The following is a 24,651-nucleotide window of genomic DNA, read 5'->3' as shown; positions in this document are numbered from 1 at the left end:
ATGGTAACTTCTTACAGTGAGCAATCGATCCAGCAAAGGTTGGGGAAAGTTAAGGCCATACACCAAGAATGCCCTCTTGAGGAGAGAAGGATAATAAAAATGTGCTTCTGGGAGATGATGTCGGTTTGATGGAAGATCCAATCCAACACAGGGGCGCCAGTTGAGCGTCTACTCTTGGTTATGGCTCAAATCCTGATCCCAAGGTGGTGAGATGGTGCCCCATGTTGGGCTCCCTGCTCAGCATGGAGTCTGCTTAAGATCCTCCCTCTCGCCTACCACCCCTCCCAGGCTAGTGATCTCACTCTTAAAAGAAAAAAAGATACGATGCAATGTATGCAGAGGCTGCACCAAGCCCTGGGCTCCACTAGCCAGAGGCTGAGGGTCCTGCTAGCCAGGGCCAATGGGCAGGGCCTGAAGTTCTTGCTGACGTGACCTTTCTGCATCGGTTGTCATTATGCTCTCATTGGGAAGTCCCTGAAGACAGAGGAGACTCCCCTGGGTCCTTCACATGCCTGGGGCACTGACAGGTGGAGTGGTACCCACTCTGCAGCCAGAAACCTGGGTTTCTCGCCTTTTCCTTTGCTGCAGGTGGGCTGCATGATCTCCCCCAAGCCCCAGCTTCTGCTTGTAATACAGGGTTAATGTCTCAGTCTCAGGAGGTACTTGTCATCTGAGGTTCCTCCCTTTGCTCAAGGGTTCTCCTCCCCGACTCCAGAACTCCCATCCCCAGTCCCACTTCGCTACAGAAATCCAACATCCTTTACATAGCCCCGTCCAGGGATTAAGCTCTCTGCCACACAACTCAGGAACCCGACTCTTGGTGACCAACTGCTATTCGCAGACACAGTAAGGGAGAAAGGAAAAAAAACACAGTATGGGGTTTTTTGTTTTTGTTTTTTATTTAGACATGGAGTTTTCCTTCCTTTTCATATAACTTATCTAATTAAAATATTCATCTTGGTAGTTACCACAAAAAAGTAACATAGAAAATTGTATTTACATTTTGGGACCAAAATACAAATGAAGAGCAGGATGATACCTTGCTCCTTTCCCTCCCACTTCCCAGAAAGAGAAAGCCCCAAAGAAACTGCTTATTACACCAAGGATCACAAAGGGTTAATTTGTCATTTGGTGATCTGTATGTAGTGTAGCACAGGAAAACAATTGCACACGTTTTCACAAATGAGACCAAAGGTTCAACATCGTCCTGTGTGTCTGCTCTGCAGCCACTTCAATAACCAGGTGAGAAGGTTGCTCAGAAATTCGGCTTTTCCTCTGCCCTCCTTACTCTTCTCACCAAGTCACATCCCTGATGCAGACACGCTCGGAGGGGGAGGAGGGAAAGATCTGGCTCTAAGCGAACAGGGCAGATCAAAAAACCTGTATGTGCTAAAAATGGGCGGCGATGGTGGCACGAACAAATGTGTCCTTCCTTCCCTCCCTGCCTAAAAACTCCTAATAAAGGAGATGAGATCCTGCACAACTGAATCTGCAGTAGGAAAAACTGGTTTCAATGACAAAGACTTGAACACACAGCTAAGAGACAAATTCGAGCTGGTGGACACCCGCAGGGAGCTATTCCAGGCCACAGCTGTCTGGCCCCGGCTCAGATGTTCACTTGGCTTTAGGGAAGAGGCTTCCTGATACCAGTTTTGCGGAGCGGGCCAGGGCTGGGGGTGAATGGTAAGACAGACAAGCAGGAGAGAGAGTGTTTTACCCAATTCAGAAACACAGCAGATGAAAACACGGCACTACTCGTGTCCTGCTGGGACAGGCAGCCTGTGCACCACGCACACCCGACACTGCAGCTTTGGCCGCACAGCGTCTCTGCTCGCTCTGGAATCTTCAACCAGCCTGAGGTCTGCGGGACGGTTAAAAGCAGTGGACTCCCTGTTCTGGGCTGTGAGGGAGCTGGTCAAAGGGACTCACTGCCGAGCTCCTGAGGCCATCCTGTGAACCATGCCCTCCGCCTACCGCTTAGGCATCTTAAGGACAGGCACCTCAAGTGTATATAGCACATCTATCCCCCTGGGTCACAACCAAGTGGGTTCCTACGAGACTGGTGCTCATCCCCAGCCGAGAAGGGCACTGATGCTGCCCTCCTAAGGGCTGATCTTGCTCCTGTGTCAGCTTGCAAGTGAGCCTCCCTTCCCAAACCTTGGTGTCCTTGCGGTTCTCCCCCGTCCTGATACTATAGCTCAGATACTTTCCCTAAACTGGCTGTTCCCCTGCCTCAAATTCTGGCTTAAACACTTAAAAAGTAGAGAGCGCTTCATCTGCAAAGTTCTCTGCAAAACATAGCGAATTCTTGTGCTCTTTCAATCACATGATCTTATCTTTTAAAGAAAGGCAAAACAAAACCAATTTTGAACACAGCATTACAACTTTTAAAACCACTCACTTCTGCTAGCAGTTCACAGGGAACAGGAGATTAAAGTGCTGGCTTCTTAGACTTAGTTGAATGGGGGGTAGGGGCACAGAAAGCCCTGCCATGTGTGCTCCCCCTGCTGGGGGGAGAAGGAAAAACAGGGGAGGACCTAAAGTTTTGAATCAGAAATTGTAAATCGTAAAAATGTTGGGGTTCTGTGCAAATCGATCCCCCAAGGCTCTGTGTCCTCTAGTGAGCCTCTAAAAAGTGGGAACTGGCAAAAAGGATAGGGCAAAGACTCTAGACCTTTACAAATAACCTCCTTTAATAAATACTATTTAATGAAGAAGAAAGAGATGCACCTGCATAGGAACTCAAAGCAACACTGAGAAGGGCCTCAGAGGTGAGGGGTCTGCCTTGAACACTTCCGGTCTCTATATCGAGGCGCCCCTCCAGGACAGGCAGCCCAGGACCCACTCTTGGCCCTCTGTGCAGCAGGCACTACACAGGCTCTGAGGACGCCCAGCCCTCCCTCTGGACCAGAGTCCACGTAGGGAGGCTGATCTGGGACAGGGGAATGGCTTTCACTAGGTTTTTAATCTAATAATAAAGGACTCTGAAAATAAAAGGCTAAGTGTATGGTAGAGGACCTAAAAAAAAAAAAAGAAAAAAGAAAAAAAAATACTGGGGTAATATAAATACAATCTGGGGGCAATATTTATTAATTAAAACTAGGTCTTATAGTTTACAAAGAAGCTAATTAACAACAAAAGTATAATTGACCTTAAAATCCTCAGTAAGACTGAGGCTTCACATCTTCTTCAGAATTCTGAAGTGTTCTCCAGGCCAGGAGGCAGTGGCTGCGGCGCGCACAGGGGCAACACCTGCGGGTCGGGCCGGGTTCTGAGACCAAATGGTGCCTCCAAGCAAAGGACCCTGGTCTCCTGTGGAAGTTCCATTCCCAACCCCCACTGTCCTGGTACTCCTCCCCGCCAGTTTCGTCTCCCAGGCGAGTCCTCAGTTTATCGTCGAGAGAACCTGTTCTTGAAAGCTTTAATCGTCTTGGCCATCATTGGGGCAATTTCTGTGAGAAGAGAAATAGTTTAGACACACACTGTCAAGGCCAAGCCCTGCCGCTCCCGGCTCTGCACCAGCGGACAAGGGGTACGAGGTTCTCCTCTCCCAGCACAGCAGAAGAGCAGCACAGAGCTCGGCTTCCAGAGCACCCACTGGACCCGAAACCATCCCCAGCTCTACCTGCGACCACTTCAGCAAGCCCTGGCTTGTGCAGTAGGCGGCAGAACTGGGATTCACTGCCTCCTGACTCTCACGGCCGTTCTCAGACATAATTTCACTCTGCCTCACCAACACCCAAACCAGCAAAAGGCAGCCCTCTCAGTCGCCTCCACCCAGGGCAACAACAGGTCCGAGAGGAGCTCAAGGTAGAGCCCACCTAAGGACGCTGGCATGCCCTCCTAAGTGATTCACCTGAGCACAGCCAAAGCTCACGCCAGGACCTCTACCCGCCCCAGGACGCTGGTGTGAATACACAAGCCTGCTTTTAGGGGAGGAAACCCCCTTAGAGTACTGGACATAGTCTATGGTAATAACACACTTAATGAAACACAAAATACATGCAACTAGATATAAAAAATAAATATTTGGAAGCTGGGGGTTATAGGTCATACACCCTCCAGAGAGAGGGTCGTTCAGCAGTTAACAGTAGTGGTTATAAACCCCACGTTATTGCCTGGTGAACAGACTTATGTTCTGGTTTAAAAAAAAAAAAGGCAGAGTGCCAAAATGAATATTCACTAAGATCGCTATCGGGAAGCTACTCGTGCATCAGGCACAGAGCAGGGGAAGGAGGCACCACCATTTAGAGAAGCTGCGGGCAGAGCCTCACCCTGTTGAGCACACAGAGCAGGATGCAGCGGCCTGGACCCCAAAAGCCTCAAACAGTGGTTCTGAGATCCCTGAGCATGAAGCCCGAGTTACTTACTCTTCACAGTTGGCTTCCTAGGATCGTAGGAAACAGTGCTGAGCACGGGAGCCAAGTGGGCCCCGCTGGTGCTTGGGCCGTCGTAGGCCGGCTCCTCTGGGCTGGTACTGAAGTTGCTGCCGCTGCTGCTGGCCGATGGGGCATGGCTGTTCCCCGAGGGGTACGGGGCCGGCTTGATCCTGCAACACAGCGCCAGCAGGTTAGGCCCAAGTGTGAGAAATCTGCCCTCCGCACCAGCAGCCTGGGGCTGGCCTGTCTGAGGAAGACCCCATCCGCTGGCTTTGTGCAGCCAACCCGCGTGCCCCAGCTTCTGATGGTGGCACAGAGAGGGCGGCATCCATCTGAAAGTGCTAGTGCGACTGAGCTCATGCAGTCTCGCAGCAGCATGCTCTACTCTTGTTACTTTTGTTTTCAAGTAATCTCTACCAAGTCCATGACCCCGAGATCAGGGGTCGTATGCTCCAATGACTGAGCCAACCAGGAGCCCCAGGAACGTGGTTTGTTTAAATGGAGAAAGGGAAAGCCCAAGGGCGTGTCTCCCAGAAGCCGCGTCCTGATCTCCATTTCATCGTAACCCGCTGAGCAGCAGGAATAATTACTGGCCAACACTGCAGTCACAGGCCTGGGGTGGGCCGAGGTTGGGGGGAAGGTGGGGACGGCGGGCAGTGTCAAGGGCTGAGCTGGCCAAGGTCGGCCTCCAAAATCCACTCCGCAAGGCCATGCTCTCACCCCAAAAATGAATCACTTCCTGCCCCTGGACTGTCTTGTAGGGCCGAATGACAAGGTCCTGGGCTCTTTTCCCCCCGAGCACACAGAAACTCGAAAGCTGCCAAGAGCTTACCTAATTTTCTCAGGCACAGCTGCTCCTCCGGTTCCAAACTTCTCCTGTCTCCGTCGAACATCACGAGGCGGTTTGGCCACAGAGTTGACAAAGGCCATCTTTGCTTGTCGGCCTGATGAGAAATAGGGACATCAGTACCTCCTTTTTGAGTGGAGATGCTGCTGTGGTTTTACTGATCTATGCTATTAAGAGATAAAGGCTCTTCAGGTGCCCCCAAAGCCAGGGGATTATTAACCCTGAAAATCCCTCTAGATAGTATGTGTGGTGGCAGAAAATACAGCTTATCCCTGCCCCATTTCTGCACGAGCAAGACAGATTTAGGACCTGGAGGCTACCTCAGCCCGGCCTGCTAAGGCCCCGCGGTCAACAGGAGCCCAGGGCTCCATGTTTCACTAGCCTGCCCCGCCCTGCCGGGGTCCCCTCGCCCATCACCTTTGGGCTTATTGGCATGTGCAGATCTGATATTCTTGGTCAGCACTCGCAGCCGCTGCTCCCGGGCATCCTGAAGCCGCAGGTACATCTCCCGCCATGACTCATACTCTTCAGGCCTTTCTTCCTTAAAGTCTCGGTGACAATGAACTTTCCATAATTGATCTGTTTCTTCAATTAATACCTAAAATCAGAACCAGGGCATCATTTATATGCAAGCACTCTGACACAGCCCTTTTCCATCTTAATCACTTCGGGGTGACCACCTTCCTCATGGTTTTTTGGTCTTCACAGTAGTAGTGTTGTATTAAAATAAACCATGGTTCTAGAAAAAAAAAAAAAAAATCACCGTATTTAAGAACTGTTAAATGTGAGGTGCTATACTGGCTGCTTTTGGGGGCTGTGGGGTGAGAGAAGACAATTCCTTTAGGAAACCATGACAGGGAGGACTGAGATGATGACACATCCAAAATGAACCCTAGAACTGGAGACAGCCCCCTAAAGCAACCAAATGACTGTGTCCCAGCACAGTGAGAAAGATATTTGGTCACACCGGGATGTCTCTAGGAGACTCCTAGCAAATCTGTGTTTTCTTTCTTCTTTTTTTTTTAAAGTTGGGAGGGAAGGGGACAGAGGCAGATAGAGAATCTCAAGCAGGCTCCATGTGTAGCACAGAGCCCGACATGGGGCTCGAGCTCACATCCCTGAGATCATAATGTGCGCTGCAATTAAGAGTCGGCTGCTCAACCAACTGAGGCACCAGGTGTCCCTGTGCTTTTATATTCACCAGACGCCTGTCCCTGGTTCACAAAGCTCTGTCCTTGCCCTGGCTCCCAAGGCTGTGCTGCCCAAATTCTCCCCTGCCCTCTGTGACTGAGCAAGGGAAGGGTGGGCAGTGTTTCTCTGCTCCTTTTGAAGCCCATCTTGATTGGATGCCAGGAGCAGGTGCTAAAAATATGCATGTTGCCTGCAGGCAAACCAGCCTGCCCAGAACAGTGAAACCACCACTGCTGCCTGCCCTTCACCCACTGCAGACTCGGAGGCGAGGCTAGTTCTGGAGACACGGGCCAGAAAATGGCCTTCCCTGTCCCAAACAGGATACTCACGTGGTTGTACTCCTCTATGCGGTATAGCTGATCAGGCGTACACCTCTCCAAAACAGGTTCAAGAACAGAATACGGGACACCACCCACTTCAAAGATTGCTGCAGAGAATCAAAGATCAAAGTGTTGAATATTGGCCAAGCAACCCAATGGTGAGGTCCCAGTGCCACAATGTATTTAAGAGCAGGACAAAAGCAGGTGACTTACAATCGATGTTGTTCTTAAGTACCCGGATGCATTGCTGGTGCAAGGTCATCATTTTGGGGAGATAGGCACATTTGGAGCCAGAATACACCTGCATCTTAGAATTCATTCTTCGTCCAGTGAATCCAGCTTCCTCCTCTTCCTGGGGTGAAGACAGCGCTACAGGGCAAGGAAGACAGGACTGCACGTTACAAAGGGCACTGAGCTCTGCAGGGAGAGCTCTCTCTCTCGCCCTTCCACGGCTTCCCAGTGCCCTTTCTCAAAGGCAACCAATGCTACCAGTTTTGTGTATTCCTCCAAGTCAGTGAAAAAATAAACAAATGTGCATTTTATTCCATTTTCACCAATAACACCCACTGTCCTTGTTCTTTCATTTACCGTATTCTAGAAATCTTCCTTTATCAGACCAAGTCTGTCCACACTTACCACAGCTGTAGAGGAGGCCACTGTGTGGATGAACTATAGTGATTGTCTCTTGCTGAGCACACTTAGGTGGCTTCTAATTCTTGTGCTCAGAACTTTTTTTTTTTTTTTTTTAAGATAAAAAGCTCATACAGAATGTAATAGAATAAAGGGCAGCTGGTAACAGTACAGCAAAGATTTACCAAATGTGGGAAAACCCAAGTTAAGAGCTTTACCAGCATCATCACTTTTAACCCACTGAAGAGACTTGTGAGGCAGATACCATTACCGTGCCCACTCCTAGCACATGAAACTGAAGTCTAAGGAAATTATTACCCCAGTTCATAGAACCTGTAGAAGCCAGAGCTGGGATTTAAACCCAAGCCATCAAACTCCAGAGCCGGGGAGGCTATTAAGTGCACCAAAATCTTAGGATATCGTGAATAAATTGTTAAAATCTTTTTCCAGTTAAAGAAGGATGCAGAAGATTAACCTTTTCGCTTTGGCGGGAAGGAGGACATCAGTTCCAGGGTAGGAAGTGGCCGGTAATTGGCCTGTATCATGGGTAATGGGAGGTCTGGCAACACTGGCAAGGCGTCCATGGGGACCTGCAAAGACAAGACCAGTGAGTGGACAGCCCCTATTTAAGAGCACAGCTCTCTGCCTTACAGCCCATTCCCAGCCGTGCAGACGAGGCAGACAACCTCACAAGCGGACCCAGGCTGGAGAGGGGCTGCCCACTAGGTCTGATACCACGGAAGGCAGAAGTGGAGAGACAGGCCCAGCATGATAGAACAAATGCAGGAAATACGCACCTTGGCGGCTAGCTGCCCTGCCAGAGAGGCCTGGAAACTGAAATTCAACAAGCCGCGTAAAAGCCAGCCAAGCTGAACAGAGGCGGGATAGGTCCTGGGAGCTCTACAGGGCCAGATGCTCCAGCTGGGACGTCCCCAAGTGGCGGAAGGGCTTACCTTTTTCAGCTTGGCTGAATTGGCTCCAGCTGGCTGAAGTTTCTCTGACTTGTTTTCATTCACTTTAGGTAATTTCTGAACTGAGTCCAAGTTTTTATTCATGCTTTTTGAATCATTTTTTTTTAGTCCTTTTTCTCCAGGAGTGGTGGCTGAAGTTTTCACAATCTTTTTCTTTTTCTTCCGGGGCTGGTCATAGCTGAGGTATGACTCAAAAGACATAGTAGGCTGCTCAAATTCATCCTCCATCTCTGCCTCCTCGACCCTGGCGAGGGAGCCCACAGACTTTCTGTCTGAATGAGAAGACTTTACTTTCCCTTCTGAAGTCTTTAGGTTGTTAGAAATCCGGTCTTTCGTCTTGGGCAGCGGGTCTCCCGCCCCCTTTCCTATGTCTAAGCTGTCGAGACTCTGCTTGTTTTTGTCCGTTTTGGTTTTCTCTGCATCTCTGTGCTTTGGCTTGTTTTTCAGGTGGTTGTCTGAGGCAGCTTCCAAGGCTGGGAAAAACTTCTTCTTGGAGCTGCCCTCCTTCTCCTTCTCTTTCTTGCCTCCGCCGGAGGGCGGCTTCTCCTTTGTGCTATCCCCGGAGAGTGGCCTTCGGTTTTCCTCTCTGGAGACGGCCTTGTGTGATTTCTCTTTGCTCAAAGAGAACTTTCCATCTCCCCTAGCATCCACTGGACGTTTTTCCTTAGAAGATCTGTGCTCCTTGTTCTGACTCACGGCCCCTTTCCCGTGGGAATCCCCCACGTGTCGGTCCTGACTAATCCCCAGTCTGTCCTGAAAGGCATTACTATGGCCTTTCCCAGGTTTCTGGTGTGGAACAAAGGGCTCGTGGTCCTCCTCCAAGGATCTGTAATGGTCCACGGTCATCTGATGGGGACTGGCAGACGATGGAGGGGACTGAACATGGCCATAATCAGAAGATTCGTGGTCTGAAGAATAAACCGGTGACACTCTGTGGCACCTCTTTCTCTCATCTCTCCTCTCTGGAACGTGGGACACTTTGTGAGTTCTCTCGGGTTCTGAGAGTTTTCTGTGTTTTTTCTGCCTGTGATCAGGGCTATAGGATTGGCTACTGGAGGCTTTCCAGTTTTCCTGGTCGTCTCCCTCTATCTCCTCCTCCTTCTGAACTGCTTCCCTGGGGCGCTTTCGGGAATGGCTCTTCTCAAAGTCCTGTTCATCAGGCTCAGTGTTTCTACAGTTAAAAAAAAAAAACAACAAGTAAACAGAGCAGATATAAATCTCAGTGTAATCCTTGTTCAGAGGACAAAGTCACAGAACCTGAACTCACAAACAGAGATGAAAAGGATGCAGAGTTAGAAACAAGGTCTTGGGAAGAGGATGAATGGATCCTGCTCAAAGATACTCAACTAAGGTTTGAGACTGGGAAAATTCAAATAATTAAAAAAACAGAAAATGATGCATTTAACTGCAGGACAAAAGGATCAAATATCTTTTTTTTTTTCCCTTAACATTTTATTTATTTGACAGAGACAGACACAGTGAGAAAGGGAACACAAGCAGTGGGAGTGGGAGAGGGGGAAGCAGGCTTCCCGATGAGCAGGGAGCCCGATGCGGAGCTTGATCCCAGGACCCTGGGACCACGACTTGAGCCTAAGGCAGATGCTCAACAACTGAGCCACCCAGGTGCCCCAAGATCAAATATCTTGAGGACATGAAAAATGTTTAAAAAATTTTCAACACAGAGGAGCCTGGGTGGCTCAGTTAGTTAAATGTCTGCCTTGGGCTGAGACCATGATTCCAGGGTCCTGGGATCAAGCTCTGTATGGGTCTCTCTGCTCAGCAAGAAGTCTGCTTGTCCCTCTGCCCCTGCTCATGCTCTCTCAAATAAATAGAATCTTTTAAAAAATTGGAAAAAGAGAATTTCAACATGGGGACATATTTAACTTGTTACCTAAAAAAAGGAGTGGTTGTTTATATAGTTCGTTCACAACTATATAAAAATGTCTTTTACAAAGAGGGTAGGGGGCCTGAGTGGCTCAGTAGATTTAGCGCCTCCCTTCAGCTCAGGTCATGATCCCTGGGGTTCTAGATCAAGCCCCAAATCCAGCTCTCTGCTCTCTCAAATAAATAAAAATCTTAAAAAAATAAATTTAATTAAAAATAAATAAAAAGAAGGTAGAAAGAAACATATCAAAACGTTAATAATGCTTATGTTTGGATGGCAGAACTGTAAGAAATTTTTATTCTAATTTCTATTTTTTTGTATTTTTTAAAATCCTGTAATGATCACTGATTACTTTCATAATCAAGGCAAAATAAATATTTTATTTATTTGTTTTTAAAGATTTTATTTGTTTTAGAGAGAGTGAGAGAGCATGAGCAGGGGTGGAGCAGAGGGAGGAGAGGGAGATAATCTCCAGCAGACTCATGCTGAACACAGAGCTGGAAAGACATGGGGCTCAATCCCAGGACCCTGAGAGCATGACCTGAGCCGAAACCAAGAGTCAGACACTTAACGGACTGAGCCACCCAGACACCCCCAAAATAAATATTTTAAATAAGAAGGGTCTATAAACACTTCAAGTACCAGATTTAATCATGAAGTTGAACAAACCTACAGAATACTGTTCTCACCGTTCCACAGGAACCAGTTTCTTCCACTGGGCCACCAGATCCCTGGCGAAACTTCCAACATGCTCGTGTTTTCGCAAGCTATTTACTGTTTTCCCAACTCCAGTCTCCTGCAGATTTGACAAAAGAATTGTTACAGGGTTGTAGAACTTCACTCAACAACTTTCTAAGGAAATAAGGCCCCTTGCTTGGAGAAACTCCTTCCTAAAACATACCTTGCAAGTCTTAGTACAAAATTACTTTGTGTTTATGCCTCAAACCTCTAATGACACACAGTAGCAAAGCACACCAACCTCAGAAGTGGAAAACAGTATACTAAAACACTTCTACAACTATAACAATAAATAACAAGAGTGATTCCAGCAAGTGTCAGGCACTGATCGGAAAGCTTCTGCATACAAATCTCACGAGTCCTCACAGTAACTCTGTGAGGCAGGAATCTGGTCTGTTTGACATGGAAGAACAGCCTAAAGTCATAGAACTTGGATCTGAATCTAGGACTAGTTGATGCCAAAGCTAAATTTTTTTTTTAAATTTAAGATAAAATTCATCATTTTAACCATTTTATTTTCAATTAGCAGTAATCACACCGTAGATAAACCTCATTGGCTGTAATGTCACTGCGCAAAGCTCACTTTAACCTTTTTAAAGTATATAGTTTATTGGTTTCCAAGACACAATATTGCACAACGATGACTACTAGTTCCAGAACATTTCCATAACCCTAAAAAGAAATGCTTTTTCTCCCCACTTCCCCCACCCCTTACCATCCGTCTATGGATCTGCCTATTCTGGACATTTCACCTAAATAGAACCATACAATACGTGGCCTTGTGTCTGGTTTCTTTCGCTTTCAAAGCCCATGCTTTTAAACTTATTGTACAATCTCTCCAGTGGGAGGGGGATGGAATATAGTTATATAATATCTAACACTTCTTACCGCAAGAATGTCTACTGTAATAGGCAAGGTGGAGAGTTTCTTCAAATATTTCAAGAGCTGCAGAGAGAATAAAATAAATGTTAATTTCTTTTCTTTTCTTTTTTTTTTTTTAAGATTTTATTTATTTATTTGACAGAGTTCACAGTAGACAGATAGGCAGGCAGAGAGAGAGAGAGAGGGAAGCAGGCTCCCTGCTGAGCAGAGATCCCGATGCGGGACTCGATCCCAGGATCCTGAGATCATGACCTGAGCCGAAGGCAGCGGCTTAACCCACTGAGCCACCCAGGCGCCCAAAATAAATGTTAATTTCTATAACCTCATAATCATTCACTGGAACAAATAATACGATGGTTAAGTGCTTATTGGGTTCTGTGTGTTGTACAGTAATAAGTATGATTATTATCTCTATTTTACAAGCATGAAAACAGGCTCAGAGAAGTTAAGTTACTTGCCCCAGGATGCAAGAAGGGCCAGAGGTCCTCAGGTCTGTGGCTTTAGATTCCCCGCTTTCAACTACTATGTAACATCTGGGAGGGTATGGAGGGTGAGGGGAGGTAGGACTTAGAGACCCAAAGCTACCAACTCTAATAAAAGTCATCAACAACTATCATTGCTCCAGATGAGACAGAATTTCTGAGAAACATGTTAATTTAGGGAAATCACCTGTGGACCCACCACAGAGGAAAGTGAAAAGGAGAAGAGGTTTCTCTAGGAAAAGGGTGTCCCGTTTCCAGGAAGAGTCACAGTTTAACAGAATTGGGGTTTGTTTTTGTTTTTATTTTTTTGATACAAGTGGAAATTTCAAGACCAATTTCAAGTTGGCGGAATCAGAGGTTTGCTGGTACAAATTGTGAACACAAAATATCTGGGTAGATTAGAAAAGTGATCTGGGATTGGCCACATTTCCTTTCTAGAGTCGTAAAACTAGGTCAAAATCAGGAGTGCAGAGCTGTTGAAACAGAGTTCCGGAGTCAGAGACAGGCTTCAGTTTGGTCCTGTCATCTCCCTGCTGGTGATTTTGTGCAAATCATTAACCAGCTTGAACCTCAGTCACTTCATCTGCAAAATAGGAAATGATCCTGTCTCTTTACAACTTTACAAACTGTGAGGATTCAGAGACAAACCACGTGCAGTCCTTGGCCATAGTGCCTGGAACACTAGAAAAGTTCACGAAAGTTGTTTTTTTTTTTTTAAATACATGATTATTAATCATTTCATTCATCAACTGTGAGCTCTTCAAATGTCTGCCCTTGATCATCACCCAGACAGTCCCCAGCTAATTCCTACTTACTCCATTCCTACCCAAAGTCCTGACTGACTATGCCTCTTTTCAGGAAATGTTTACATGTGTAGAAACATACTTACCATTCAAGGAATGGTGCAAAGTACAAATAGTTCAAAACAGATTAACTGTGACTACTTTCACATTTAAAGCACTAGATAACAAGATCTGTTCTTTTTCCATGTGCAGCCTGGGCTATAATTAGTATGCCATATTGCTATTAGGTGGAGTAGCAAATATGTTTTTCTGGTCATTCTACTTCAATAATTACTGAACTTCATCTCTAGGCAGAGCAATTGGATCACAAGTGATAATCTCATTTGGCTGGGAACAAATGAGAAGCCAAGTAATATATCCAGGGAGTTTCACCTTCATAGCTGAATGAAAATTATCCTCCACTTCAAATCTGATCACCACCACCAACCAACTCAGGATAAAATGTATGTGTTTCTTGTCACTCAAGCTATGGGTGCAAAAATGAATGCCAATTCCTTTTCTTAGAGGAAAATTTAGGATCACTGTAAAGGTTAAAAATGGCTGATTCCGCTAATACCATTCCCTGGAAGGCATTTATAGACTACCTACTGTGTCTGTGAACTATTTGTGACTACTGTCTGTCTGTGACTTACATGCGTTACCTCATCCTCATTAGCCAATTCGAGAAAGTGAATATTTTTCTCCCCATTTCAGATATTGAAAAAGCCCAGTAAGGTTTGGTAACTTGACGAATGAGTTAGTAAGTCAGGTGTGTCCACAACAGCATGAACTACAAAGATGGGAGAAACATCCAGCACAACACTATCCTTAGAAAATAGGAAAAGAAAATAGAACAGGAGCTCATGTGCCTGGAAACAAAGCAGAGGAGCTCTTCCTCAGTATTACACTGCTGGATGGTTTAGAGTCCACAGAGTAAAGGAGGTCACCATGGGACTCTGTCCCAGGACCTCTACAAAGCCAGCATTTAAGGAGGGGCCAAAAGTCATGGAGGAAGTGTTCATCTCAAAGCCCAACACTAATTGGTAACATAAATGCTGCCTTTCTACTTTGCTTTGAGTTAGTGAGAGGGACTTGAAAGCAGACAAAACTAAAACCCTAGAGATTTCAAAGTGACTTAGCACAACATAAGAGAAAAAGGGCTTCAGAGCCTCTCTATTTTCAAAGAGGTTCAAGAAAGTACAAAGCAATAACAAGGTAAAAGCACTCTGCGCATCTTCAGGTAGGTGGGAACTTGCTGTTATCAAACCAAGGGACCAAACTCTTGCAGAGTTTGCAAGAACTGCTAACAGCTCATTGAGAAACGCCAAACATTGGCATGGATGGTACATGCTCAGGAATCTCACGTGTCCTTTGCACTCCTTCAACCCAAAGAGCAAAAGATGTTCCTAATGACCCCTTGTTCTCCACTTGCTATCAAACTGTGTTCCTCCTAGTTTTCACATTCAAAATATAACACAGGGCAAGTAACTCTACCACCCATAAAAACTGGTTTCCAATTAAAGAGTAGGAGCCAAGTGACCCTGGTCTGATACCTTTTCCCCAAGTAAGTCCAGATCATTGATGGACTTCGAGCTAAAACAAAGCCACAGTTAAATGCTGACACTTAAATCAAGGAAATCCACGAACATAGGTCTGGAATCAACCCTTTGGCTAATAATGGTTTGAAATCACGAGTTAGTTGCAAATTCATTACTGCCATATAATCATCTTGTAATTTCAAGAACAACCTGTGGGAGCTTGTTGGGTTAAAACAAGGCTGAGAAGAAAGCCGGTGTGCCAGCTTGCAGTTTTCCCTCTGCAGTTAGCTCACTTCTGAATGTCAACTACTGTGCTCTTTGCAAAAACGATCTCCCAACATTTTCTCATCTTTATAGTGCAAAACCAGAAGTTTAGGAGGATTTGCTCCCTGGCAAGTGAAAGCCCAAGCAGTCATAATGATCACTAATAATTCAAGTAGGATGAAATCCCAACGAACCTTTTCCTAATTTGAAATCTCATGCACATCAATTACTAGAAAGACTACTTCAAAATTTAAACTGTAATGGGAAAATGACTATAGATACTACCTGATCCTTTTTTTTTTTTTTTTTTTTTAACTTATAGTATTAAAGACCAGACTGGTAGGGGAGGGAGTAGAACATAATACTGCTTTAAGGTTTTAAAAATCAGTCACAAACCTACAGTGTTAAGGAAAACCAACCAGTGCTCAAAAATAATGACCACTGGGATGCTGGGTGGCTCAGTCATTTAAGCGAATGCCTTCAGCTTAGGTCATGATCCTAGGGGCCTGGGATCAAGTCCTGAATTGGGCTCCTCACTCTCCAGGGAGCCTGCTTTTTCCTCTGCCTGCTCTGCCTGCTGTTCCCCCTGCTTGTGCAGGCTCTCTCTCTCTCTCTCTCTCACTTTCTCTCTGATAAATAAAATCTTTTAGAAAAAAAGTAATAACCATTTATTAGATTCCACAAAGGGTTATTGTAAAAAGAAACTTGTAAATGTGTCTGGCTACTAGGTACTGGAGCTGCAATGAAATATATAACAAAGAATGAAGCATTTAAGTTTTCAGATTTAAAACTAAAATGGCTTCCTGAAGAAGTGGCTCTAGTTATCCATGAGAAGAGTTAAAAAGTGGCCTGATGGTGAGATGCTTTGCACAGCCTTTAGAAGTGGAGTGGGAAAACCTCATCTATGACAGGCTGGGAACAAGGTGAAGAGAGAAAGGAGCCCTTCAGGAAACAAACAAACAAACAAAAACCCTGTAAAGATTGGTGATTAATATCAACGGAGCACTTCCTATAAGCCTGGCCTTCCCCCTCTGACTTGGGTTCTAGGAAGAGGTGAGTGAGCTGTTTAAACAGATGGAGCAAAAAAACGTCCATGTCTGGTAAATGGATGAGAACTCAAATCTCACCGCCGCTTCACCTCGTCTGGCTCCCTCCATTACTTCCTCTTCAGAAGGCACGCTGGGGCTCAGAGATCCAACTCTCTCCCAAGTGCACACTGAGCCAGAGTGCTCCCAGAGAATGTCTAACACCTAAGTGTTTTCACCAGTGTATTTCGGTAAAAGAAAAAATTCTTAACATCCAGACACCGAGAAGCTGGATAAAACAAAGTCGGGAAGGAAGAGGAAAGCGTTCAACTTAACAAAAACAGTTTAAAAAAAAAAAATTGGAGTACAATTAAAAATGGTTGCCCATCACTCGCAGCAACGAGAAAAGGTAGCTCTTACCTTTCTATCAAGGCCGAAAGGAAGTCGAACTGCAACTTCTAACCTTTTTTGTTTTGGTTGTTCCGACTGCAACCCAAGTTTTAAGGTGTACGTACAGCTAGGGGACGTGAGGTTTATTCTGTTTTGTTCTGAAAGGGATCTACTGAGAAAGCGAAAAGGTCCACGTTCCGCGATCAAGTCGGAAAGCCCTAAAAACGTCTCTCCGAGACGCAGGACCGCACTCCGAGCCTAGACTCCACCGGAGCACAGCAGAACCCGCTCCCTCTCCTCGGACGAACATCCGAAGACACCAAGCCAGCAGGCGCGTCTCGCAGGGCGAGGACCAGCTCCAGCGGGCTCGCCCGCGGGAAGCAGCTGGCCCGGGACGCCGAGGGAGCGGCTCCGGGGGCCCGGGAGGCCCGCCGCGTCCGCACGGGGCGCGCCGCAGCCGCCGGGAGCCCGCGGGCGCCCCCATCCCGGGCCCGCCGGGAGCCCCCCGCCCCCCGGCCCCGCGCGGGCAGCGGCCCATGGCCGCGAACTTGCCGACCCAGGCCGCAGCCCGGCGGGGCCTGGCTCCGGGTCCGAGCCCCCGCGGCCCCGGCCAGTCGGGAAGGGGCCGCGCCCGGGCCCGCGACCGTTAGGGGGCCGCGCCGCGGCCAACGCCCGGCCCGCTCCGCGCTGCGCACTCTCTCACCTTCTTCGGGTCCGGGTTCGCGGCCAGGCGCGCCTGCAGCTTCTCCACAACTTGGAGCGCCGACTCCGCCGCCATCGCTGTCACTGGCGCGGCCTCCTCGCCGGAACTGGGCTCGCGTCGCGTCCTCGGGCCGCAGCTCCGCCCTCCGTGCATCCCCGGCGGAGACGGAAGCGACTGGCCCCTTCCGGGCCTCGGCGGCGGCGGGGCGGGGCGGGGGGCGCGGGAGAGGGAGGGGGCGACCGGCTGCAGGCCCCGCCCCCAGGGCCGGGGGAGGCGGGTGTCGGAGGGTGGGGGACCGGGTTCTCCGCTGCCGCTCGCGAGGAGCTGGGACGCGTGGTGCGGGCGCGCCGGCTCCGCGCTAGCCGCCGCCGGACCGCCGAGCTTCGGTCCTCGGCGCTCGGAGCTCACGCCGAGCGGACCTCGCCGCGGTCAAGACCGAATGCGGCCCCCGCGCGGGACACTGGCTCTATCAGTCCTGCCCTCGCCACGCCCTGCCCCCCACCTGTCAGCGGGTCTGGGGTCCGCCCGCCCGCAGGGAGCGGGCCGAGGGGAACCGCAGCGACCACCCGGGCAGAGCGCACGGAGCGCCAGTGGCTGGGCTGTCTTATTTCACCCTGAGCGCAGGGTGAGATGAGTTCTGTTGTCCCCGTTTTACAGATGAGGAAACAGGCTCGGGAGCCCCAGTTAACCTGTATGTGGTCACCCAACGGGAAAGAGATGAACTTGGAATTTGAATCTAAATGGTTTAGGTCCACTGTGAGGGCCCATCTCTGAATTGGCCCATCTCTGATATTGAGGGCCAGAAGGAGAAAGGAATTTGTCAAAAGTCAAACAGCCTAGCTGCGTGAGATAATAGTGACCTCCTGTGTCTATGTGTCTCACTTTCCCCCAGAATAGTGTCGGTACATAGGTGCCAAATAAAAACATCTTGAGTGAACGGATGAATGACTGTTTCCTTGGGCCCGAATCACACCAGCCCAAGACATCATCCTAGAAGCACTAAATAATACTATAATTACTAGTAAAAGAACAAGGAAACAGTTGAAAACTAAAAATGTCAGCATTGATTACATCTGGATTAATTAGATCAGATTAGATCCTAATCCAATCTCCAGCAGCAACTTGGCAATGTACTTAGCCTGACCTCTCACTCTCTAGCCCAATGAGGGAAAAAGCCCAGAGATTCTTCCAGATCCCAGTTATGGGCAAAGGAGGGGGAAAAAAAAAAAAAATATATATATATATATATATATAGTAGGCACTCTCTCTCTATATATACATATATAGTTTCTTCGAATGAGCTTTCATTCACTCACTATGCCGAGAAGCCCTCCCAGCTGTGCTCCCACCCCTCAGCCTGGCATCCCTCCCTCTGCAACTGACCCCTTTCAGAATCAACTGATTCTTCTGTTTCTCAAGTGCAGTGACCAACCTGTTCAGTATTAAATCTGCTGCACAGCACAATAGAGATGATATAATCAATACTGGATAAAAAGTCCATACAAGATTAATGACCACCCACTTGATGCCCTAGGACTCAATCGTGGGGTGTAACAGAAAAGACATCAAATTCCGTGTGAGGAGACTTGGATTCTGGTCCTGGTCCTTGAGTCTCCCTCTTCTCCACAGCAAATGCTTTTATATTTTAAATTCCTTCCATTTTGAAAATGTACCATTGGTGTAACGAAAAAAAAAAAAAAAAAAAACAGGCCGATTCTTGAAGCAGAATTGCTGAGTAACCGACCTGGCATATACTTGGAGCACATGGAACATTTTTGCGCATGTTACCTAGGGAGATCTCAACAACCAGACTGAAAAGAAACAATGCATGCTGCTAGGGATGACTGGGAAGGGCGCACCCCACTCCTCTGCCCCGTCTGTGCCAGCCCAGGCCAGGCTTACCTGCAAAGTAAAGAACTCTTGTGCTTGAATATATCAATACTTCTCTGGTTAGTAAATTATGTGTCATTCTGATTAAAGAGAAAGTTTTGAACCCGTCCTAAAAATGGTATTCTGCATATGTTCACTAGGGATTACCATTGCAATCCTTGGTTTATACAGGGTGTTGAACACCAGAATGAGGGGCGCCTGGGTGGCTCAGTGGGTTAAAGCCTCTGCCTTCAGCTTGGGTTCTGATCCCAGGGTCCTGGGATCGAGCCCCACATCGAGCTCTCCACTCAGCAGGGAGCTTGCTTCCTCCTCTCTCTCTGCCTGCCTCTCTGCCTACTTGTAATCTCTGTCAAATAAATAAATAAAATCTTAAAAAAAAAAAAAAACACCAGAATGAGTTCCCTAAAGTCAGAGGCTATTTTGTCCATCTTAGATCAGCAATACCCAACACACAGGTGACATTCCATGAAGGTTTGTTGAAAACTGAACTAATTATTATTAAACTAAGACCAGCCCAGATTATTATCTGAAAACTTTTGGGGGACTCCCTAGCTCTCTTACCTATACTATAGATCCCCCGTGAGAGGAATTAAAAGACCCATCTTATTCTGCCCAGAAGGCAATTTAAGGTTATACTGTGGGAGAAAGATGGGAATCTTCTGCTAGGCACACTTTGAGTTTTTGCAACAAGTAGGGTCTGCTTTTATAATGAAAATAGATTTTTTTAAAGATTTTATTATTTTTAAGTCATCTGTACACTCAACGTGGGGCTTGAACTTACAACCCCAATATCCAGAGTCATATGCTCTACCAACTGAGCCAGCCAGGTGCCCCATCATGAAAATAACTTAAAGGTATTTTAATTTTGGAAAAGAGCAATTTCGGGCTGACTGGTACTGGAGTCATTTAAAACACTGAAAAACAAATACACAAACAAAAACACCCAAATATCCTGTCCTCAACAGCAGAGAGGAGTCCTTGCTTTTCATGGAACGGTTAGGGGAGGTTCCATGGGCTGAACCGTGTGTTGAGGGAGGACGACTGATGGATGGAGGGCTCCCCCTTGCACCTCTCCTGTTGTGGGTCCTGCCACTCTATCTTACTAGGGAAGCAGAATCTGAGGTTGGCTGGATGGTGAGTGTAAAGGATGGAGGGGTGACGCTCAGTGACAACCTGAGCCCCAGTTCCCAACTCTAGAAGTGCTAACAGTGGCTCCCGGTCGTTCCCTACATTGGCAGAGACTGTTTCCTCCTACTTTATATATTTCGTGTGAAGTTTATTAATGTGTTATGTTAAGCAACTGGTATACAGTAGGGTTCCCCCGCCCTTTTTTTAAAGGAGCAATTATTGGGGGAAATTCATTGCTTTGGTTAAGAGAATAATGCATTCTGCCGTAAAGGAGAATATAAAACCCTCCATCTGGGCAGTTTCATTCTGCACAGCTGTAGCCACTGTTTTCTTCCCCAATGGCTCATTTTTTTTCTGAATTGACTACATTCATCTTTGTTCCACATCCTTCGAACATGCTCAGCTGGTTATGTACTTCGGGATGGCATCTTTCTTGGTTTCACAGGCTGGATCTGCCTTCCTCAAATACAGCAATGCAAGTGGAGAGCCCCCTCCAGGAAATGGTCTAAGATTGGAAATCCACACCTCTCACAGACTGCCTTGAAGGTGGATTAAACCCTCCACTAACAATGTAAGAATACCAGGCCCAGAAACTCTCTGAGGCTCTCTGTCTATGAGGGCTGAGCAGCATTCTGTAATGGCCATAGAGAGCAGTCCGCGGAGACTCTGTATTTCCCAGGAAAAGAAACTACCCTAAAAAATTTAAAGTAACATGTATATACTTTGATATTTTTATACAGTATGAATTTATATAAACTGTATCTAGGTAGTAGCCTAAATGCCTCTTCTTAGCTCTTGATTTTTGTTAGAGCATTTATCGCAATTTGAAATTACCTAATTTAGGGCTTCATGTGTTTATAATCTCTTCCCATTGTGTAAATTCCATGAGGCATTGCTGTGGCTGAAACAGTACTTAGAGTACTTAGAGTAGGCACTCAGTGAATACTGACAGAGCGGCATGCAAGCTTCACCTCCCAGCACCACCGTCTTGTAGATTGAGATTGTGTATGAACATACCTGGCAGAGAACTATCGACCAATAATGTCATCTTTATTAATCCTCACGATACATTTCACAGAAGAGGACACTGGTGCTTAGGAAATGTAAGTGCACCTGTGCCTTCAGCCCCCGGAACTCAGAATGTGGTTGCAGTCTTTGCTGAAAATGCCCTTGGAAGGAAGTTGTTCAAAAATATGTACACCAGGGGCACCTGGGTGGCTCAGTGGGTTAAAGCCTCTGCCTTCAGCTCAGGTCATGATCTCAGGGTCCTGGGATCGAGTCCCACATCAGGCTCTCTGCTCAGCAGGGAACCTGCTTCCCCCTCTCTCTTTGTCTGCCTCTCTACCTACTTGTGATCTCTTTCTCTCTGTGTCAAATAAATAAAATCTTAAAAAAAAGAGAGAGAGAGAGAGAGAAAGAGAAAAAAAAATCAACTTTCTTTAAAAAAAAAAAAAAAATATGTACACCAAAGGCAGTGGGCCTGGAACTGCCAGGGCCGGACACTACAGAGAGAAAGGGGAGGAGGGCAGGCGGTGAGGAAGGAGGAACACTGACTGGATTAAGTCTGGATTGATTAAATTATAAATAAATAAAACCCACGCCGCCACGGCAGGGTGGGGCAGGGAGATCTGCTCCTTGCCTTCTAGGTGGGTGGGCCCAGCTCTGTGTTACTCTTACACCCGCCACCCGCCAGCAATCTTGTGAGGCTTCTTCAGGAGGGAGAAGGCAAGGCTCCAAGAGGCTGAGCAACTAGCTGGAACGTGGTAAATGACAAACCCCAAATTGGCTCTGCTTAGCTCCAAAGCCTACCCTGGCCTGCCTACGTGTCTGAATACCTAATGCTGGTCACCTCTCCTCCATCCCTGACTCACTCCCTGCCCCTGGCCAGCCCTGGTTCCTTATCAGTTAACTGAGGAGAGCTGATCAAAGCGACGGCAACGATGATGATGATAAAAATCCAAATTCTTGGCACTTGCAAAATGCCAGGTATTATGCTAAACAATTTGCATGAACTATTAACTTTATCCTTATTCCTACAACAGATCTCATGCACTCTCCATTTCACAGATGAGAAAACTATGGATTTAGACCTACAAAAGGTCACAGAATGTGTAAGCCACAATGTCAAGCATCAAAGCCATGTTTGTCCTGCAACAAGGCTCAAACTCTTTGACCTCACTGCCCGTTGCGAGAGAAGCCACCTGGGAAGACACCATCCAACTGACACACTTCATTCATTCAATCAATGAATTTAGATTTGGTAAGTATGCTGGAGTGGAATGGGAAGGAGGAGATGCATTTTGATGAGGAAGGCAGATTAGGAAGGTCTTAGAGGCCATGGCAAGGAATTTGTATTTTACTGTAACCTTTTGAGGATTCAAGGTAGGAGAGTGTTAAGACCTATAAATTAAGTATTTTAACACTGTAGACAATGTGCTAAGAGTTAAGGACTACAATTAATCGGATATTGTCCTTTAAAACAAACTCCTCAATCCCTTTTAAAAGTCACTCAAGGGGCACTTGGGTGGCTCAGTGGGTAAAGGCCTCTGCTTTTGGCTTGGGTCATGGTCCTGGAGTCCTGGAATGGAGCCCCCCATCGGGCTCCCTGCTCAGCGGGGAACCTGCTTCCTGCCCCCCTGCCTGCCTCTCTGCCTACTTGTGATCTCTGTTTGTCAAATAAATAAACAAAATATATATTTTTTAAAAGTCACTCAAAAAAATAAATAAAGTCACTCGATTGGGGCACCGGGTTGGCTCAGTTGGTTAAGTATCTGCCTTTGGCTTAGGTCATGATCCCTGGGTCCTGAGATCAAGATCGAGCCCCACATCAGGCTCCCTGTTCAGCAAGGAATCTGCTTCTCCCTCTCCCTTTGCCTGCTGTTCCCCCTGCTTGTGGTCTCTCTCTCTCTCTCTCTCTCTGCCAAATAAATAAATAAAATCTTTAGGGGAAAAAAAAAAGCCCCTCAATCAGAAACCTTATCTAATCACCCTATATAAAATAGCACATGCAAAGATGCGCACACACATCTGTCACTATTTTCAAAAAACTTACATCCACCTGGTATACTTGTATATAGTGTTTCTCTTTCTCTATCCTTAGAATATAAGTTCCATAAAAGCAGGGTCTTGTGTTCACTGCTTTACTCATTACCACCTAGAATAGTGCCTGGCACACAGCAGTCAATAAATATTGAATGAATACGTAAGAAAGGTACATTATACCTCCCCTAAAATACAGTCAACATTTGTCCAGGCTTGTTCCTCTCCTCAATGCTGTATGAATGCTGGTTTCTATTCTCACCACTCTACTGGAAACAACTTTTCTAAGGTCACCAGTAAAATCCCAGTTGCAAGCTGTTTTTCTGGTGGCAGACCTTTCTGCTACATACAGCTGACATCGGGGATTTCTCTTCTCTGGGAAACGCCACGCTATGGGCTCCCATGACACTTCTCTCTCCTGCTTCTGTTCCTTCTCTGTCTCCTTAATGGTCTCCTTTCCCACCACTTCTGTCCCTTAAATGATGTAGTTCCTCTGGGTGTAGTACTGGGCCTGCTACTTTTTTCATACTATAGTCCGGGTGTTCTCAACCTCTCTCAGGGTTTCTACCACTCTCTATAGGCTGGTCATTCTCAAATCTATAGGTTTAGTCTCAAACTTTAGAGTGCCCGGATGGAGTTCTGAATTTGTTGGGATGGGCATTTCCTCCTGGATGTCCCCCTGCATGGCCCTGTGACTCAGCAGATTCAAGGTGGAAACTGCCATCTTCTCCTTAAACCTCCCCTCCTCGCCCTTCTCCTCCTAAGAGCTCTTGAGGCAGAAATGACTAAGAGCACCATTGCCCCCTGGAAACTCCAACACTCCTCTGCAGGGGAGAGCAGAGACCTGTTCTCGGGCTGGGAGGATCTGTAGCAAAGCACAGCCACCCTCGCTTCTCTACCAGAGGGCTTACACTGTCAGCTTCCAGGACTGTCTGTACCCAATAGCTCTGTTCCAAAACCTCACCCTGCTGTTTGTTGGGTATCTCAACTGCAAGATGTACAGAAGTGACCTTATCCACCCACCCCCTTCTAAATTTGCGTTTCACCACATCTACAGCTGGAACCACCATCTACCTTCAGTCTTCCAGGCTAGACATTTGAAAGCCATTAAAAAATATATTATTTATTGGGCGCCTGGGTGGCTCAGTGGGTTAAGCCGCTGCCTTCGGCTCAGGTCATGATCTCAGGGTCATGGGATCGAGTCCCGCATCAGGCTCTCTGCTCAGCGGGGAGCCTGCTTCCCTTCCTCTCTCTCTACCTGCCTCTCCGTCTACTTGTGATTTCTCTCTGTCAAATAAATAAATAAAAATCTTAAAATATATATATATATATATATTATTTATTTATTTATTTGACAGACAGAGATCACAAGCAGGCAGAGAGGCAGGCAGAGAGAGAGAGAGGGAAGCAGGCTCCCCGCTGAGCAGAGAGGCTGATGCGGGGCTTGATCCCAGGACCCTGAGATCATGACCTGAGCCGAAGGCAGAGGCTTTACCCCACTGAGCCACCCAGGCGCCCCTGAAAGCCATTCTTGATTCCCCTTTTCTCTCCTACCACATCTCATTAA

At 47.0% G+C, this 24,651-nt stretch overlaps 1 protein-coding gene and 1 long non-coding RNA gene across 2 annotated transcripts in view; one reads left to right on the top strand and one right to left on the bottom strand.

Annotated features, from left to right (window-relative positions):
• Positions 1 to 24,651, top strand: part of LOC131809726 (uncharacterized) — a 46,646-nt gene that overhangs the window by 8,738 nt on the left and 13,257 nt on the right. Inside the window, exon 3 of the long non-coding RNA XR_009345271.1 lies at positions 22,113 to 22,305. This is a non-coding gene — a long non-coding RNA (uncharacterized LOC131809726). The remainder of the gene's footprint in view (positions 1 to 22,112; positions 22,306 to 24,651) is intronic.
• On the bottom strand, positions 876 to 17,207 carry ELOA (elongin A). Its single transcript, XM_059137041.1, has 11 exons — positions 17,028 to 17,207; positions 11,850 to 11,906; positions 10,913 to 11,019; positions 8,321 to 9,509; positions 7,843 to 7,957; positions 6,951 to 7,106; positions 6,747 to 6,844; positions 5,644 to 5,824; positions 5,212 to 5,323; positions 4,371 to 4,549; positions 876 to 3,452 (listed from the first exon to the last, which is right to left on the bottom strand). Exons 1-11 carry the CDS (start codon positions 17,178 to 17,180, stop codon positions 3,391 to 3,393), a joined length of 2,409 nt encoding a protein of 802 aa, XP_058993024.1. The 5' UTR covers positions 17,181 to 17,207; the 3' UTR covers positions 876 to 3,390.

Source organism: Mustela lutreola, chromosome 10, assembly GCF_030435805.1.
Source record: "Mustela lutreola isolate mMusLut2 chromosome 10, mMusLut2.pri, whole genome shotgun sequence".
NCBI lineage: Eukaryota > Metazoa > Chordata > Mammalia > Carnivora > Mustelidae > Mustela > Mustela lutreola.
Note: the sequence above shows the minus strand (reverse complement) of the source record. Positions and strands in the feature narration are given on the sequence as shown.